The sequence below is a fragment of the Alexandromys fortis genome, unplaced genomic scaffold (assembly GCF_014885135.2).
Source record: "Alexandromys fortis isolate MF-2015 unplaced genomic scaffold, M_Fortis_MF-2015_v1.1 scaffold_8_1_9099942, whole genome shotgun sequence".
Taxonomy (NCBI): domain Eukaryota; kingdom Metazoa; phylum Chordata; class Mammalia; order Rodentia; family Cricetidae; genus Alexandromys; species Alexandromys fortis.
In genome coordinates, this window is record NW_026067898.1 from 1,357,199 (window position 1) to 1,376,025 (window position 18,827).

General features: G+C 42.5%; 1 protein-coding gene across 4 annotated transcripts in view; it reads right to left on the bottom strand.

Annotated features, from left to right (window-relative positions):
• Positions 1-18,827, bottom strand: part of Itgav (integrin subunit alpha V) — a 70,872-nt gene that overhangs the window by 17,326 nt on the left and 34,719 nt on the right. For all 4 annotated transcript variants that reach the window (XR_007588484.1, XM_050120694.1, XM_050120684.1 and 1 more), the window contains 11 exons: positions 18,132-18,257; positions 17,376-17,420; positions 16,480-16,523; positions 15,875-15,931; positions 13,837-13,889; positions 12,719-12,921; positions 10,462-10,653; positions 7,207-7,252; positions 5,170-5,277; positions 4,857-4,915; positions 3,110-3,264 (listed from right to left, as the gene is read on the bottom strand). Coding sequence is in view for 3 of the 4 variants with exons in the window: in XM_050120694.1 (XP_049976651.1) it covers positions 3,110-3,264; positions 4,857-4,915; positions 5,170-5,277; positions 7,207-7,252; positions 10,462-10,653; positions 12,719-12,921; positions 13,837-13,889; positions 15,875-15,931; positions 16,480-16,523; positions 17,376-17,420; positions 18,132-18,257 (1,088 nt within the window). In the remaining variant the exon portion in view is untranslated. The remainder of the gene's footprint in view (positions 1-3,109; positions 3,265-4,856; positions 4,916-5,169; positions 5,278-7,206; positions 7,253-10,461; positions 10,654-12,718; positions 12,922-13,836; positions 13,890-15,874; positions 15,932-16,479; positions 16,524-17,375; positions 17,421-18,131; positions 18,258-18,827) is intronic.

The following is an 18,827-nucleotide window of genomic DNA, read 5'->3' on the forward strand; positions in this document are numbered from 1 at the left end:
TTCCCATCTCAGCTAAGAGCTGATGAAATTCAGTTTGCCAGTCCCTACGTGCTCTATCGACACAGCTGTTTCCAAGCTGGTCTCAACATATTTTATGGCCTATTATAATGGCCGATATTGATATACCTGATTTGCTGGTGCCTCATTTTATATAGATCTGATAAACACTGCAAAAGCACTGACAACAGTGTACTCCTCATTTCTCTTTCTCTTTTGACTAACTGGAAATAAGCTCACACATAATCTGTGATTTTCTTTCGATTTAACACTTTGAGCCTCATCCGTATCTCCAAGATGAATCCACACTGCACATTAATAGGTTATCATATGACAGTTTCCATTCTTCTGTCTAAAACTCCTTGAGTGATTTGGATTTGGTTTTGTTGCAATGATGAATCTTATAAATGGTGACGAGATTCACCAGTTTCTGTGTCACCATGCTATTCATTTTCCCAAATCTTCCTAACTACTAAAGGGTCATCGGCCAAGAGTGGATTTCCATCCCTCACACCAGGACTAGGGAGCAGACACTGGAAGGCTTCAATTAAATTTAAATTTGGATCTGTTCACATTCCTGACTTAAGATGCTTGCCTCTCCGGTCTCTTAAGTCCTGAATGCTTCTTCAGATCAGAGGGCTTTGCTTGCTTGTTTGTTTGTTTCTTGCAGCTAAGTAAGATGCTCAGGTGTTTTCCCTTCCTTATTTATGTGAAATGTTCTTCTAAATTCTAAGGTCTTATGCTCCTTTGGGTAAAGATTTCTTTTTTTTTAATATTTATTTATTTATTATGTATACAATATTCTGACTGTGTGTATGTCTGCAGGCCAGAAGAGGGCACTAGACCTCATTACAGATGGTTGTGAGCCACCATGTGGTTGCTGGGAATTGAACTCAGGACCTTTGGAAGAGCAGGCAATGCTCTTAACCACTGAGCCATCTCTCCAGCCCTGGGTAAAGATTTCTTAGGGGCACTTGGGCTGTGGAAGCAGGACAGTCATGGACTCAAGGTGATCCTCAGCTACAAAGTAAGTTCAAGGCCAACCTAAATGACAGGAGACACTGTCTCAAAAACAAACAAAACCCCAAAACTATTTTCAATGAAAGTTTCACTATTAAAATAACAATAGAATCACTCATATAAAGATATGAGTATATTATGAATATATATATAATCATTATATGAGTATATATAATATAAAGATATGAGTTATCCTATAGCTATTGGTTCCTCATAGTTTCTTTTTTGTTTTGTTTTGTTTTGTTTTGTTTTTCAGACTGGGTTTCTCTGTGTGTAGCTTTGGAGCCTGTCCTGGAACTTGTTCTGTAGACCAGGCTGGCCTTGAACTGATAGAGATCCACCTGCCTCTACCTCTGCCTCCCAAGTGCTTGGATTAAAAAGTGCGCCACCACCACCCATCCCAGTTTTTCATATCTTCTTATGGCAGGTGTGTTACGTGTGTCTAAGATTCCTATATGTTGGTACAGAGTCATTCAAGAATTTCTGTAATTTCAGTCTCAATTTTATCTATCACTATGTCCCTTTTAAATTTCAAATTTTAGGTAGGTGTTCATTTTTGCAAATTTATCAAACATTTCACACAAATTAAATAGCACTTAAAGTACACATATGTTTTTCCCTATATTCTACTTCCACAATAGTCCGTTGTGACATATTTTCAAGACAGATAAAAATAAATTTCTGTTGTGATCACTTTCACCAAAGACCACATTTCTGGTGTTTTTTTTTTTTTTCTTCAGAAAAATCACTTTTCAGCCAATTTTTCAATTACTGATTTCTGAAGTGGTTTAGATATGAAGTGTCCACCACAGGTCTATGTGGCACAGGCTTTGGTGAAACAGGGAGGTGACAGAAGCTTTCAGAAGTAAGCCTAAGGGCTGGAGGGATGGTTCGGTATTAAGAGCATTGGCTGCTCTTCCGGGGGACCGGGGTTCAATCCCCAGCAACCACATGGTGGCTCACAACCATCTGTAACTTCAGGTCCAGGAACCTGATGCCCTCTTCTGAGCACCACAGGCACCAGGCGAGCAGTTGGTACACAGTCACTTGTAGAGGGAAAACACCCAAACACATGAACTTTTTAAACAGTCAGCCTAGCAGGAGATCTTACCATTTGGGATATGCCTTTGAAGGGATTGTAAGAAGCTGGCTGCTTTTCTCTTTACTACCTGGCCATGAAACGTGAAGGGGTTTTTGGTTGTTGTTTGTCTTTTTCTAAAAATAAATTTTATGGGGCTGGAAAATGGCTCCTTAAAGAACACTGAAGCCTCGAATTCAGTTCCCAGCACCCACATGGCAACTCACAGGAGTGTGTGGCTACAGTTCCAGAGGATTTGGTGCTTCCACGGCACCAGGCACATGCACATACACATACGTGCAAGTAAAACAATCATATGTAATAAATAAAAAAAACCCAGAGAGATAGATAGATAGACAGACAGATAGATGATAGATACATAGATGATAGACAGATAGATGATAGACAGATAGAAAGATAGATGATAGATAGATAGATAGATAGATAGATAGATAGATAGATAGATAGATAGATGAGATTCCTGCTTGGTTGAACTTCACCTGGTCTCCAAACTGAACTACCCCTATACAAGAAGCTTGCACTCTTTCATGTTGGAGTCATGATGTATCTCTGTACCAGGAACCTTCCACATCAGGCAAGAATCAATTGAGTCTCAAACTTCACGAGGTTCCCAGGCAAATCCCAATCCCTGGCTGATGTCTACAGTCAAAACTAGCCCTGCTTTGGACTCTGTCCCTTGCCTCAAACTAGACTCCCATGATAGCTCACGATTCAGATTTCAAATTTAGTCACTGGGGACCTTTGGTGGATGGCTTACTTTTTGGACATTGGAGAGAGTCCAGCAATATTTAATAAGCAAGTCTTTTCATGACTCGTTCCATCATAGAAGGCCTCCTCAAGCACCTGCCTGACAGGAACAAACCATATCCGCTGAGCTTTGACACTCTCGGGCACGTTTCTCTGGATTTCTCATTCTGGCTGACCACCGTTTTCAGGAAGGAAAAGCCGTACGCACGCGACAGAGAAGCCCGCGGCGCAGAGAGCGTTGCTTACCCACAGGTAGGCCACCAGCTCCTCGCATTGCATCTGTCCCCCCTTGAACACGGTCATGTTCTTGGAGTGCCCTGGGGACCTGTTATGGAGAAACAGTGCTCGTCGGATTGCTCCCTTTTGCTTGAGTTTATCCAAAAGAAGCTCCACCTGGAAGTCTATACAAACCAAAGCATTTATAACCAACACATTCCTCGGGGGCAGGTCCCTGTCCTAGCCACCTAGAGTCCCCCTCAAAGCAGAGATACCCATTTCTGAAAAGTAAGTCACTTCTAAAAACTCATTAAAACGCCCAAGCACGGTGATGAGAAAGCAAGGAATTAATGGCAGAAAATAGTAAGTACTTCACTTGTTCCCCCAGAAGTGTCACACATAATGGCAGTGGCAGAAACGAAACCAGCTTCTCAGAAGGGGGGAAAATGGGACTTTTAATTTAAGCTAAGGGAAGGACATCGTGGAACAGAATAGACTAAGACTTCTCCACGGGTGAGGGTGCAGATTGGTAGTGGAATGCAGGCACACACCACGCACACCTCTTCCTGCCCCTTTTGATAAGAGGTATTGATTAATGTGCATCCAGTCATGATACTGAGTACTGTGAACCGTCTATATCACTTACAATGGTGTTTCCCATGAAGCTGCCCCTTACAGTGACAGCTGACTATGTCCTAACTGAAGCATGTGGCCAAAGAAAACCGAATGGGTTAAGAATCGTTTAAAATATATGGGCAATTGTTAAAATTACTGCCTTCTAGTATTTATTTATTTAAGCAGTTTCTTCTTTTCTTTTCTTTTTTCTCTTTTTTCTTTTTTGTAAAGACAGGGCCTCTCTGTATAACCGTTCCAGATGCCTGGAACTCACTCTGTAGACCAGGCTGGCTTCAAACTCACAGAGATCCTCCTGCTTCTGCCTCCAGAGTGCTGGAATTAAAGGCGTGTGCCACCACCACCTGGCTATACTACAATTTTTTTTTTTTTTTTTGAATCTCCAGTCTCTTTGTAAGTGTCTTTAAATGTTTAAGTCTAATTCAGGTATATCCCCTTTCTGGTCTTCACAGCTACATTGCCCTATCCGTGGGGCTTTTCAAACTCGGTGAGTTCACTCCACTGCAGGCTTCTCGGGGTTGTTTCCAGGTGGGAAAGAGTCCCAGGGTCACCCCACCCCCTGCTCTCTCACGTCCTGGAGGTCTCTCCATAAATCCGGTCTTCCGGTGAGGTCCAGCTTGCTGTCCTCTGACGTTCACACCGACACCACTCAGCTCTTCAGCCCTCTTCTCCACCCTATTCCTACTCGCTACAAGTGACCACACCATCCACTCAACGGGAAAACCTTGCTCTCAGGACCACTTCCGCCATTTCGGCATAGAAGGGGTGGTGTCGGCTGCACACACTAAATGCAGTCACACAAACCTTTCCCCCTTTCTAAGACAAAAGCCTTCCCCAGTTCACAGCAGAGCGCAGACTTGTACAAAGTGGAATCTCCCGCGAGCCTCATCGACCCCACGTCCTCAGATGCTCAACGTTCTAAATGCTCACCGTGTCTAGTCGCAAACACACGGCATCTGAACTGCCCGGCAGCTTCTTGCCGAAGAAAGTAATTATATATAATCTTGTTTCCTAAATGTCTTCCGAGTGAAGACGCAGATTAAGCCAATGAGGACAACTGCTTCAGGAACTGTCCTGTGGGCCCTGAAACACAACCCTGTACCTGTAGCGCCATGAGCTCACTGACTCTGCCCAAGATACTCACTGAGCCTCTTCGGAAGAGTTCCTTTGCCGTCCGCCTTTAAGCAGAACCTGACATTAAAACTGCAAGAAAAAAAAAGTTTTTAAATATAAATTCTATGATCTAATTTAGGTCCAGTCCTGCAGCCCACCCGAGTTCACTTGTCTAATGCAATCAGCCCTCGGTGTCCCAACCGTCCCCTCCCAGAGACCAAAACCAACTGCATTCACAGAAACGGCCTCAGTGATACTTCAGTCCTGCCGCCTAACTCTGTGTTGCGGTGCAGTGACGGAGGTATTCATCTTAATCACAACTAGTACATAACGAAGATCCTTACCAGGAAACTTTGAGAGTTGTCCCAGGCAATGGGCAGATTTTATTTTCTTGATTTAAAATGCTAGGGTACACTTCAAGGCCGGCATTTACGGTGACAACGGGCCTGGCTCTAGTTTTAAGTTTAAAAAGAAAGAGAGAGAGAAAGAGCGAGAGAGAAAAAGAAAAAAGAAAAAGAGAGGAGGAAGAGGAAAAAAGAGCAAGAAATATTATTTAAAAATAGACTGATTAAAATTCTCATTCACCACAGATGCAGTTCAAGCCCATCACTGCCGGCAATAACAACAATTGTACTAACCAAAATGACCCACACCTGACCTAATTCAGTCCTGCATCCTGGCAATCGCTCAGTTCCAGGCAAGAGCGACAACTGGTCAGCCTCTCTGAATTCAGACAATAAAGCACAACGATTACTAGCTGTAGGACATCCAGCTAATTAGAGGAGACACAGGGAGGAACGTGAGCGTCACAAACCCACCTGAGCTGACAGGCGGAATGCCTACAGAGCACACATACAGCCAAGTGTGGGGCTTCTTCACGAATAGAATCTTCACAGTGTGGCACACACAAGTGTACTGGATGTGCTTTTAAACACCCGTTTTTATTATTTTAATTATGGGGGTGAGCGCAGATGCATGCAGAGGCCAGAAAAGGCCATCAGAACCCGTGGAGATGGAGTCACAGGCCATAATGAGCTGCATGATATGGGCACTAGGAACTGAACTGGGGTCTTCTGCAAGAGCAGTACCTGCTCCGAATTGCTTTCTCCTTTTTAAAAAATTTATTTGTATTTTATGAACATTGGTATTTTGCCTGCACTTATGTCTATAAGAAGTTGTCCGATTCCCTGGAACTGAGTTGTGAGCCACTATGTGGGTGCTGGGACTTGAACCCAGGTCCTCTGGAGGAGCAGTCAATGTTCTTAACCGCTAAGCCATCTCTCCAACCCGTGTCCACCTTCTCAGTTATTTGAATATTTACCATATCCCAAGTGTTTCTTTATGAACAATAAGTTTTTAAACTATAACAATAAACTAAAATATACAATGAGCATTCCTATAATCTGAAAACTCCAAACCTAAATGCTATAGACTCTCAAACCTAAAAAGTTTTGAGCACCAACAAGATGCTTAGAAACGTGTTGGACTGTTTCAAGTTCTGGATTTTTAGATTAAAATTGCCTAGCTGGCAAGTCTCTACAGATACTTCAAAACGCATACAACTCCACAATCCAAAACACTTCTGGTCTCAAGCATTTCAAACAAGGGATCTTCAACCCATAAATATAATTTTGCAAATTTACGATGCACAACTCATAAGTGTTATAATAAAAAAAATAGTGAGGTCAGGTCAATGAAACTGCTTCAAATGATAAATTCTAGAAATCTGTAAGTTTGTTCTCCATGGCTATGAAGAAGCTGATGGATCCCAGAACCTTAGCAACTGCAGTGGTAACTTTCTTGCCAAGTGCAGCCCCCCGCAGTGCAGGAAGCTCAACCTAGAAGAGACTGGTGCTCAGAGGCAGAGGAAGGGATGGCATTCCGAACCGAGAGCATGGATGCAGCTCACAAATGAGGATTTACTCACTATTGCTCTCGTTGAAATAAATGTTTTGGTACTTATGACACACCACCTTTATGGCCATAGAACACTGAGATACAAGTTATGTAAACCTCTGTTTTCTTAAATTTATTTCTGTGGGAGTCTGGGGATAGGGCCCAGCACACAAGGCAAGGTCACTCCCTGCTGCTCCTCATACATTCTTGATGACTGATTAAAAACGCAGAAGAATGTCTCCAAACAAAGCTTAAAAGCTAATGAGGAGAACTTCTGAATATTTCTCTAAAAATATCTTTAAAAATCATAGTTCTCTATTCTTTGAGACTTCCTTGAATATATACTATTTGCAGCAAGGCTTGAACAGAAAAATAATTTTGTCATTACTTGGAGAAATTAAACTGAAATTCAAAAACGAGTACTTAACTATAATTTTTTTCAAATAATTCAGAATATTCCAGGTATTAAAGAATATGGAACATACCTGTATAAGATAGCTCGATCCACACCAAAAGCTCCTACAACTAAGTCTTGAGAGAACAACAACAAAAAAAAATACGTTAGTAACAAAAGTGGTTTTAAAATATGCATTATTCTATGACATGCTTAATGTTCCTGGGTTTTATTTTCAAAGCCAGGAAATTAAAATTATAATATGCATAGAGAGAAACTAGACAAAAGGATGAATAAACTATCATCCTCAACTAGACTCTCATTCAGGCAGACAAGAATATTTTCAAGGGCTGGAGAGGTGACTCAGTGCCTCAGAGCATGGGCTGCTCTTCCAGACCAGTTCCAGATGTTCTGGTCCAGTCCATCCTGTGCCCTCTTCCGGTCTCTATGGGGAGTGCACACACATGATGCATAGACAAACAGGTAGGCAAACACCCACATACATAAGATAAGAATTAAAAAAAAAAACTAAAAAAATTCAAGTAATCTTTTCAAAGGGTATTTAGTAAAAAGAACAACAATGAGGATGTGTTGTGTGCCCAAAATACACATCCCCCAAAAGACAGCTTTACAGCTAAGCCTCTTCAGTGTGCAATTTCATTATGAAATTACTTTTTCTTTCTCTCTTATTTAAAAATGAAACCCCAAAGAAGCAAATATTCTGTATATAGCAGCAAGCAGAATTCAAAGCAGCCAGGACAAAACGCATTTGTGTTTCACGTAAAACCGGTTTATAATTTGGATAAAATTAAATCAGAGTTCTATCCCACATCATAACCAAATTAAATCTGAGAAGGCGCTCTCAACAGAAAAATACATGAAAAAAACAAAGATGGAGAGATTGAATTTCATCAAAATCTGAAATTTCTGTACATCGTAGATGCTAATATGAGAAATTGGGAAATAATTACAAAAATTAAAGAGATAGTGTCTCAATATTTGAGGCACTGGACAAGGTTTAAAAAATGAATGAAAGGGGAAAAGTACTTCAAACAAGGAGATACTTGAAGTACTTACAAAAGTGAATATACATTATAAAAAATGCTTATCCTCACTAATACCCGAGAACTACCCACTGATATTATTATTCATATATTATAAAGACAAAAGTATTACAAAATGAGAACAAGTGTGGGAAAATGAGCAATTGTTTACTGTCACTGAGTGCTCAGAAGTTGACAAAAGCCATTTTGTCGAGAAAATAAAATTGAAAATTGGCAATCTGTATCAATGGCTTCAAAAGGGGAATGCTTCTTGGGGCTGGAGAGACAGTAAAAGCGTTTGCCAGGCAAACCCAATGACCTGAATTCAGATGGTAAAAAGCATGGACATACTGCAAATGTCTATAATCCTAACATTCTAGGAGAGGAGAGAATCTAAAGATCCCAGGCAAGCTATGCTGCAGCGCACAGAGACCCTGTCTCAAATAAGGTGGAAAGGCAGGAATCAACCAGGTTATACTCTGACCTCCACACAACCTCTCATCCCCTCATGTACCCACAGCCACACAAACAAACAGGCACTACCTCTGTGCATGTGTGTGTGCCTTCAGCCACACAAACAAACAGGCACTACCTCTGTGCATGTGTGTGTGCACCTCAGCCACACATACAGACAAGCACCACTTCTGTGCATGTGTGTGTGCACCCTCAGCCACACAAACAAATAGGCACTACCTCTGTACATGTGTGTGTGCACCCTCAGCCACACATACAAAGAAGCACTACTACAGAGCCTAAACACACACACACACACACGCACACGCACACGCACACACACACAAGAGCACACTGTTGTCAAAATAACAAAAACAGAATTTTGTCCGGAGGAAATATTCAAGGACATACAACAAAATTATACATATGGACATAAGTACCAAAATATCAGGCAAAATAAGAATAATACACAGTTATTTGTTATAATGGGAAACAAAATTCATGTTTTAGAATAAATATTCTTGATATGCAACAAACAGTATATAATGCATGATGCTTTTTTAAAACAAAAACACAGGACTAGAAAGATGGCTCCGCGGTAAAGAACACTGGCTGCTCTTCCTGCAGATCCAGGTTCAATTCTCAGCACCCACATGGTAACCCACAACTGACTCAAGTTCCGACCTCTGCAGGCAAAACACCCATACACACAAAGTCACAAAACCCATATATTATATACTCTTGTATATGTATGCATAAGTGTGTGTATGTGTGTGTGTATGAATGAATAATCTAGTCACGATGCTGTACACCTGCAATCCCAACTCCTCACAAAACAAAGGCAGGAGGACCATGGGTTCTAGGACAGCCTGGGATACATAACAAAGCCTGCCTCAAACAGTCACAAAGTATAGCTGTGTCAGGGGGAATGGAAGGACACATTTGCTATACTAAGCTCTGCATGCACATAGTGCCCTCATGAGCATGCCACTGAACGTGTACACAGAATCCACATCAGCTGTTTCAACAACAAAGGTCATCTGGTTTTTCTAAAGAAAGGATGCATTTTGGTCCTCATCCGTTATAATACTCAAAGGGTACAAGAGTCTGAAGGATGGATGGTCTTACTCTGCAGATTAACCCAGGGGGAACCTTGGCAAGTTACCTTTTGCTTTTCACATCCCCCAAATTGCCTCATTGTTACCTAATTTAACTTACATCTCATAAAATTGCAATTAAGAAAATTTGGTGAAATGGAACTTTTGTTTGTTTTAAATCAGAGTGATTGGTCCAGGCGGCTGGGCTGGTGGCTCCATTAGTAAACTGTTTTACTGCACAAAGTGTGAACACTTGAGTTTGCGTCCCTCAGCACCCAAGCCAGGTATGGTGCTATCCTAGCATGGGGGAGGGGACGGGGAAGACAGGAGCAACCCTAGGGCTTTCTCCACCAGCTTAGCCATATTTATAACCCTAGTGATGGACCCTGTCTCAAAATAGAAAGTGACATAAGGAAACACTAGACATTCCACATGCAGGTACACTCATGCATGCATGCACACATGCACACACGTGCATACACACATGCACATGTGCACGCGCACACCCATCAATCATTGCACCAGCCCATAAAAATACTAGCTTATTAAAACCAAAAATCAATGGACGGTATTTTCAAAACTCAGACTGTGCATTTGGCTTTTTGTTTATTGCTTCTGCATTTTTTCTGATACTTTATTATAAGCTATTGTACACTCCCATCAAATATGGCTGTGTGTCCTTCCTGTCCCTGTTGATGATGCCAGTAAAGGGACTGAAAAGGCCAAGGGCCATGTGTATTTGTAGAAAAGTACCTGGGTATCCATTTTCGTCCACATCTGTGGCTCCTTTCATGGAATAGCCAAAGCTTGGGGGCATACCCTGAGCAGCCCACTGGCCCTCGAGGATTTGAGACGGCACCGAATTCAAGCCTGTTGATCTTCCATTAAAGATATAAACAAGTCCCTTTTTATCTTCACCTCCATACGGAGCAGCAATTGCAATATCTGTGGACAGAGGGAGCAGGGCAGAAAATATGAACAACGACAGGAGAGAGGTAAGTCGGCAAGGACGGCCGGAAGAGATTCTCAGGACTAACATTATCCATACAACCCATCTCAATGACAACTGTTGGCTTGAAGTTCTACAGAGGCAGTCACATGGTCACATGCCTGTAATCCCAACACGCGAAACACAGGAGGATTCTGAGTTCAAGGTCAGCCTGGGCTATAGAGGGAGACTCTGTCCAAAACAGAAAACAACACAAAAAGTGGCATTCTAATTCAAAGAAATACAAGGAAAACTGTGCAAAAATGACATTAATTTGGTGGCATATGTCCTGGGTCTGACCTTGGATAAGAAGAGACTTCAGTTTTCTGGACCTAAACTTGCTTCATCTTAAATCACAGATGGAGGTGAGGATATGAAAACCCTCATCTATACATGGGGATGAGGACAGGAAAACACTCATCTACACACGGGGATGAGGATGTATAAAAACCCTCATCTAAAATTCATTATAATTCTTCTAATTCATGCATGAGTTTTATTGTACAAAATTAAAATATGGTTTATAAACTTCTAAGTTCTGACTTCTTGATTTTGTTCAATTTATACTGAAACAACACGAATATACAAAAATTTTAATTCTTTAAAACAGCCCTAATATGGTACTAAATGGTCATCGTGGCCACTCCTGACTTGAAAATAAATGTAATATACCAACTTCTCCTTTCTCTGATGCTACCAGCCTAGCCATGATGAATATCTCTGTAGCTTACAAGAGGTGCTCTGACCCAGTCACATCAAACTGCTTTGTTATGCCCATGTCACGGGACCCACCACAGAGCTGGTATCAGATGCAAAAGCACCGGGGTTTATTGATTACGAGTTAGCTAACTAGGTCTGCAATCCAACACATCGCCACGGCAGGTGGGGGAGAACGGCCCAGAGCTCTCAGGGTAATGGGTTTTTTTAAAGGGAAAAACTGCAAGCTGGGTAGCACAAGCCTTAGTGTTTCAGGATTGGGTAAAAGCATACAACTTTTGAATTCGTTGGTTGGGGTATAAGGGAATTTCAAAACAGTCAAAACAGCAGTTAATCAGGTACCTACAAGAATGTTTGGAGCAAGCAGATGTAATCATCTGTTGTATGGACACCCTGGTGGGTCACTTTGACCAGGGCAGACACAGTTTCTTGGGAATGTTTGTGACTTTGCTGGGCTGCATTCACCTCCCCACCCCAGTTAGGTCCTGTCTAAAATGGAGTTCTTTCTCAAATGGAGTTTGTTCTGCTCCTTCATCCTTACTGTGCTCAACCACTTTATGCCTCCCTAGTGACATATCCAGAAATATCTGACATGTCTGGAGACCACCATGCCCGGGAATTTCTAAGACACCATGGCAATCACATTCTACTCACAGAGATCAGCCTGCCTCTGCCTTCCAAGTGCTGGGATTAAAGGTGTGCAAAGAAACCAACAATTCTTCTGTCCTTACTAATCTTTTGCAAAAAATCCTTGTAATCTATATTTCATGTCCCTACTTTTTAATCTGTATTTCAGGTTCTGGAAAAAGAGCTGTGTAGTAAAAGCCAACTTTTGGTTTTAAAGGTATTTGTAACTATTGAATTGGGACTACTCTAAAGCAATAGGCTTCAGGATTTTACAGGTGGCCGTGAAAAGACACAGCCTCTTTCCGAGATTCCACAGCCACTATAAAGCTACGTCTATAAAAATATTAGTGGAAACTCAGACCCGAGGCAAGCATTAAGTCATCCTTGTTTTGACAATGAGCCTGGGAGCTACTTTTCACTTGAAGCTAAACGGACAGTAGGGGGCGCTGTCATGCAGCAGGCTGCAGAGGGCTCCCTGGGAATGAAGACTCCTTTCAGAATTTAATAATTTGACGTCCTAGCGCGTGAACATCAAGTTTTGAAAACGTTTACTCATTTCTCAGAAAAACAAAACAAAACAGTTGTTTTCAGATTTGGTGTCAGTTGGGCTTGCCATCTTTCTACAGATGGCATTTTCGGACTTTTTCCATGTGACCCAGAAAATCACTTGGATCTTACCATTGAAACCATCCTGGTCCAGGTCTCCCAGAGGAGCTATGGCACTACCAAATCTGGCAAAAACCTCAAACCCATTCAGCTTCGTGGTTTGGAAGTCTCCCGATGCCCTCTGCAGAGACACTGTGACCTGGCCCACCTCTTGGAGTTTCCCATCAGAGCCGCGGTCCATGAACAGAGGCGCTCCGATAAACACATCTGCATAACTGACAGAAGAGAATGTCCTCACCCACAAGATCAGACTCCATCTGACAGCATTTCTCTTAGTTTTCTATTGCATGTATGCGAATGCTTTGCCTGCATGTATGTCTGTGTGTGTCTGGTGCCCTTTGACGCCAGAAAGGGGCCTTTGGAGCCCTGGAACTGGAGTTAAAATGGTGAAAAGCCACTCTGAGAGTGTCATGGATCAAAACCACACCGTCTGCATGACAAACCAGTGCTCGTACCCAGTGAGCAGACTTCCCAGCCCCCATCAGCACGTTCTTCCTAAAACTCCCTTTCCCACCCCCTTGGCACACCTCGTATGGCACACAGAAACATCGCCCATCACATATAAAATCACATCGCCACAGGTTTTTTTTTTTTAAGATTTACTTATGTATATGAGTGACCCATCTTCATGCACACCAGAAGAAGGAATCAGCTCCCATTACACATGGTTGTGAGCTACCATGTGGTTGCTTGGGAATTGGACTCTAGGCCTCTGGAAGCGCAGCCAGTGCTCTTAACTGCTGAGCCATCTCCCCCACAATGTCCTGTTTTAAGACAGCAGCCCTCAACCTGTGGGTCGCAACTCCAGAGGGTCACACATCATAAATCCTGCAATAAGGTATTTACATTACAGTTCAAGATAGTATCATGGTCGGGGTCACCGCAGCATGTGGGGCTGTATTAAACGTCACAGTATTTGGAAGGTTAAGAACCCCTGCTCTAGAGCTACGGCAAAGCCTAGGGCCAACTAGGAGGCGGTCCCATGTCCATGATGAGGGAGTGTCAGATCCCTTTCTCAGAGTGACAGAAGATTAGCAGGGAGCAGACACAGAAAAAGACTATTTAGCTTTAGTTACGCACGTATAAACACAGAGGAAAAGAGTTTCTGGAAACATTCTTTTAAAACTTACTCATCTCCATTAATGTCAGTGGCAGCAACAGAAAATCCAAAATACGCAGCCATCTGCAGAAAGAGAGGGAACAGAACACTCACACTTCGTCCCACCAGACCCTGCGGATTAACGTCCCTGTCCCATCAGCATAGCTGCTCCCCGTCCCCGTGCAGAGGTTAGGGCTCCAATCTCAGTGACCTGGTCTATTTTACTAACACGCTGACAATTGCTTCATGAGACTTTCTAATGTTTCTAGATTTGTGGGCAAAACATATTTCATGTTCATCATTCCTGAATGTTGACCACGAGATTTCTTATCCTCTCCTCCTCTCCCAAAGCCTAACAGACCCCAGGAAATGAGAAGGTTCCCACCCTGGATACAAAAACTGGGAGGGTTTTTTTTTTTAATCCCTCTCTCTCTCTGTTTATTGTGGAACTTTTTCTTTACTGTTACCGATTTGTAACTTAATTCTCTGAGACACACAAACAGGAATATTATAAAACCTCTATGCTCAGTCAGAATACTTATATTAAACTTAACTAAAGAATTTTTATTGTATAGTGCAATATGTATATATCATCAATAATACACTTATCTGTGTTGTGCCTTTTTAAGCATCTAGTAAAACTAAAGCACATAGGTCATTCTTTTCCTTTCTTATTTTTCCTTTTTTCTTTTCTGATTTTTGAGGCAGAGTTTCTCTGTGTAGCCCTGCCTGTCCTAGAACTCACTCTGTAAACCAGCTAGCCTCAAACTCAAAGATACACCTGCCTCTGTCTCCCGAAAGCAGGGATCAATGGTGTAAGCCACCACACTCAGCTCATAGGACATTCTTTAATGACATAAAAGGGAAACCTTATGCTTTTGTGTATGAACAATTTTATTTTTATTTTTATTTTTAAAAAATAGCAAACAAAGCCGGTGGTGGTGGCACACGCCTTTAATCCCAGCCTTGGGAGGCAGAGGCAAGCTGATCTCTGTGAGTTCGAGGCAAGCCTGGTCTACAAGTGCTTGGTCCAGGACAGGTAGGACTGTTACACAGAGGAACCCTGTCTCAAAAAAAGAAAAAGAAAAACAAACAAACCAAAAAAAAAAAAAAGAAGAAGAAGAAAAAAGAAAAACACGCCAGAAGCCTATGAGATTCTATTTATAGCACTGTAAGTATAGACTCATTATGCCATTTCCACAAAACGCTGACTGACTAAAGCCACAAACTGGAAACAGAAAAGGCAGTGAACTGTGGCTTTGCCACAGACGTAGACGCGGGAGAAAGCAGCGGCAAGAGGGCCCCTCCGCAGCTCTGTCAGGCTCCCCGGCAGATGACGCCAGCATTTTCATTTTCACATTTTCCTCAGGGAGCTTTTTTAAAAAATATTTTTATTGATATTTATTGAGCTCTACATTTTTCTCTGCTCCCTTCCCTGCCTCTTCCCTCTCCCCCTTTAATCTTCCCCCAAGGTCCCCATACTCCCAATTTACTCAGGAGACCTTGTCTTTTTCTACTTTCTACTTCCAATGTAGATTAGATCTATGTATGTCTCTCTTAGTGTCCGCATTGTTGTCTAAATTCTCTGGGATTGTGGTTTGTAGGCTGGTTTTCTTTGCTTATGTTTAAAACCCGCCTATGAGTGAGTACATGTGATAATTGTCTTTCTGTGTCTGGGTTACCTCACTCAAAATAATGTTTTCTGGCTCCATCCATTTTCCTGCAAAATTCAAGATGTCGGTGTTTTTTTTCTGCTGTGTAGTACTCCATTGTGTAAATATACCACATTTTCCTTATCTATTCTTTGGTCGAGGGGCATTTAGGTTGTTTCCAGGTTCTGGCTATGACAAATAAAGTAGCTATGAACATAGTTGAGCACATGTCCTTGTGGCACGATTGAATGCAAGCTGGTACAGCCCCTTTGGATGTCAGTGTGGCGATTTCTCAGAAAATTAGGAAACAACCTTCCTCAAGACCCAGTAATACCACTTTTGGGTATATAATCCAAAGGATGCTCAATCATGCCACAGGGAGCTTTTCTAGTAGAGGTGTGACATTTAATAGCATACCTGTTCGCCAGTAAAGTTGTGTAAAGAGGACATGTTTTTCCCATCATAAATATAAACCTGTGTAGGAAAGCAAAAGTAAATGACATGTAGTAAAACCAATGTATGTGTCGGAGGTCGATGTGTCTTTATCCTTTTCTGAGAAAGACTTTACTAACCCTGGAGCTCCTCCATTGGTGTGCGGACTGACTAGTTAGTTCCAGATCCACCCTCTCCACACCCAGACACACAGCCCAATGGATACAGTGTAACAGACCCAGAGCGCAATGGATACAGTGTAACAGACCCAGAGCGCAATGGATACAGTGTAATGGACCCAGACCCACAGCCCAATGGATACAGTGTAACAGACCCAGATCCACTATCTCCACACCCAGACCCACAGCCCAATGGATACAATGTAGCAGACCAAGACCCACAGCCCAATGGATACAATGTAACAAACCAATACCCACAGACCAATGGATACAGTATAACGGACCTGCTTTTATATGCAGGCCGGATCCAAACAGAGGTCCTCATGGTTGTGAAACCAGAACTCCCCCATCACGGACCCATCTCCCCCTATCCTTGCCTTCAGATGTTTAAGGTATCTTTATCACTCTTACCATTCCCAAAGTCCTCGCTGCTCTTGGAACCCCTGAAACAAAATCTGGGAGAACAATATAAAAGCTTAATTACTCATTTTAAGACAAACATTGGGATTTACAGGTGTAGGTATTCTGCCAGGGTGCTTTAAGTTTTATTAATCCAGTAGAAAACAAAATAGAGATTTTTTTAAAAGTTGATATTGAGTATGAAGCAACCTTTACATTTTAAATTATAAAAACCTAACTTGTAATTCATAAAAACATTATTAAGGAGCTCAAATACACTGGGTGTGGTGGCACTGGGGAGGCAGAGGCAGGCAGATTAAATTCAAGGACAGCCTGGTCGGTGGAGTGAGTTCAAGGACTGTCAGGACCTCACCCAGGCAAGTAAGACATCAAATCACTCGCCATTTTATTAAGCAGGAATAGAAAGATCAAGCTCCGCAGCGACTAAGAAAAGTTGTATTTGCAGTAATGAAAACCACTACAAAGTAAACTGAAATGAACCTGGTGGTTGGGGCCAGAAGCATGACCTATGTGATGTCTGGGATTGCGACACTGACTTCTGAACCAAGGCAAGAAGGAAGGAGGAACAGCCGGCTCCCAGGCTGTGCCCACAAGCCACAGATCAACCCAGAAAGAGGAAAAGCCTCTCATTGCAGACAGGGCTTACCAGGGCCTAGCCAGAGACAGAGAAAGAGCAACAGCCCCACAACCACTGTGCCAGGCAAAACTTGCAGCAGAGACCAGGGGCCATCCCCCACCCCAACCCTTTCTTCCTTCTGTATATTCCCAGTAATGGTTACAAATTGACGAAGTGTTCAGTGTCTTGTGTTTCAAATGCTTAGGTGACAAGGATTAAGGATGGCCCAAAGCATTTGACAAGGATAAAAGGTGGTCCAAACTCTGCCTACCTTCAATGCCATCACCATTAAAGTCTCCGACAGCCACGGAGTAACCTAGACAGGAATGAAAGGCAAGACACCGTGAATCCCCTCGGAGCATCTGAGGCTTCTCTTTCCTCTGGGGTAGAGATTCAAGTACATGTGACAAGCAAGTTTTAAAGTCAGTAAGTCAGTTAAGTACCCAAAATGAAGGCTCCCTGTTAGAAAACTAAACTGAAGGAGAGCTAGAAACCGTAAGTCTGCAGTTTGCCCAAAAGGGACAAGGAATAACAGATTCTTTCAGCCACCAAGTCCTACTTCTGGGGTGTGACTTGTTTCCATAAATAACAAGGTGATTTAAAGGGTAAGAACAGACACTAATAAATCTTGAAACCAAAACCTGTCGTTTCCAAAAAAAAAAAAAAAAGAAAGAAAGAAAAAACTGTGTCTTAAAGTTCAGCAGTCAAAACGCCTAGGCTGGGACACAGCACAGCCCACAGCCGGCAAGCAGCGTGGCCTCTGAGCCTCAGCATCATTACCTATAAAAGGGAGTGGGAATGGAGCTCTCTATAGACTTGTGAAGTTGACAGGAGCAACAGAAAGAAAACAGAAAGAAAAGGAACACTGTGTTCCTAGAACACAGGAATCACGTTTCAGGGTTAGTTATTATTACTAGACATGTCCAAATAAGCGCTTTCTTCCATTTTAATTACTGAATTACAGGCATAGCCTAAACATCCAACACCCATTCAGTGTTGCGTGCCCATCAGTTTTGCATTTACTTACCCAAATAACTGTCATCAAAAATTGCTTGTGCAGCCCGCGTTGCTAACTGATTATTGTATTTGATGCTGTAGACATTGGGGTCATATTTAGATATGATTTCTGCCAGTTGATCCGAAATGAGCTGACCTGGGGGTGGGGGAGCAGACTCGAGTTTGTGAAACAGCCTTCTATGGGAACTTGGGGTACAAACCATGCACGGTCCCTGTGTGGACAAAAGTCCTGCTGGACCTGATTACTTCTGGTGCTTTATTTCATTCTGATGTTTGTGGGGTAGAGTCACACTGTACAGCACAGGCTGGCCTCAAGCTCTCAATTCTTCTGTCCCAGCGTCTGTGTGATGGGCTTATTAAGGTTCACCACCAATCCTGACAAGACGTTAGTTTTTCTGATTATTAGTCTAAAATAACCATAAAACACGCTTGCACATGCATGCGCACGTGCACGCGCACACACACACACACACACACACACACACACACCTGTCTAAAATATTCTCTGTGAATTGAGTCTTTAGTTGTATATTGCAGGCCACCAGGACTTCACTATATTACAGAAGATGCGTCATAAATAAATCAGTGGGACGGTGGGAACGCCCGTCGATCTCCCCTCGCTCCACTGAAGGGCAGAAGGCATGCGTCGTAAGAAGAAAAATAAACCCAGGTTTGTTGGATCTGTCTTAGTATCCCCACCCCAGGG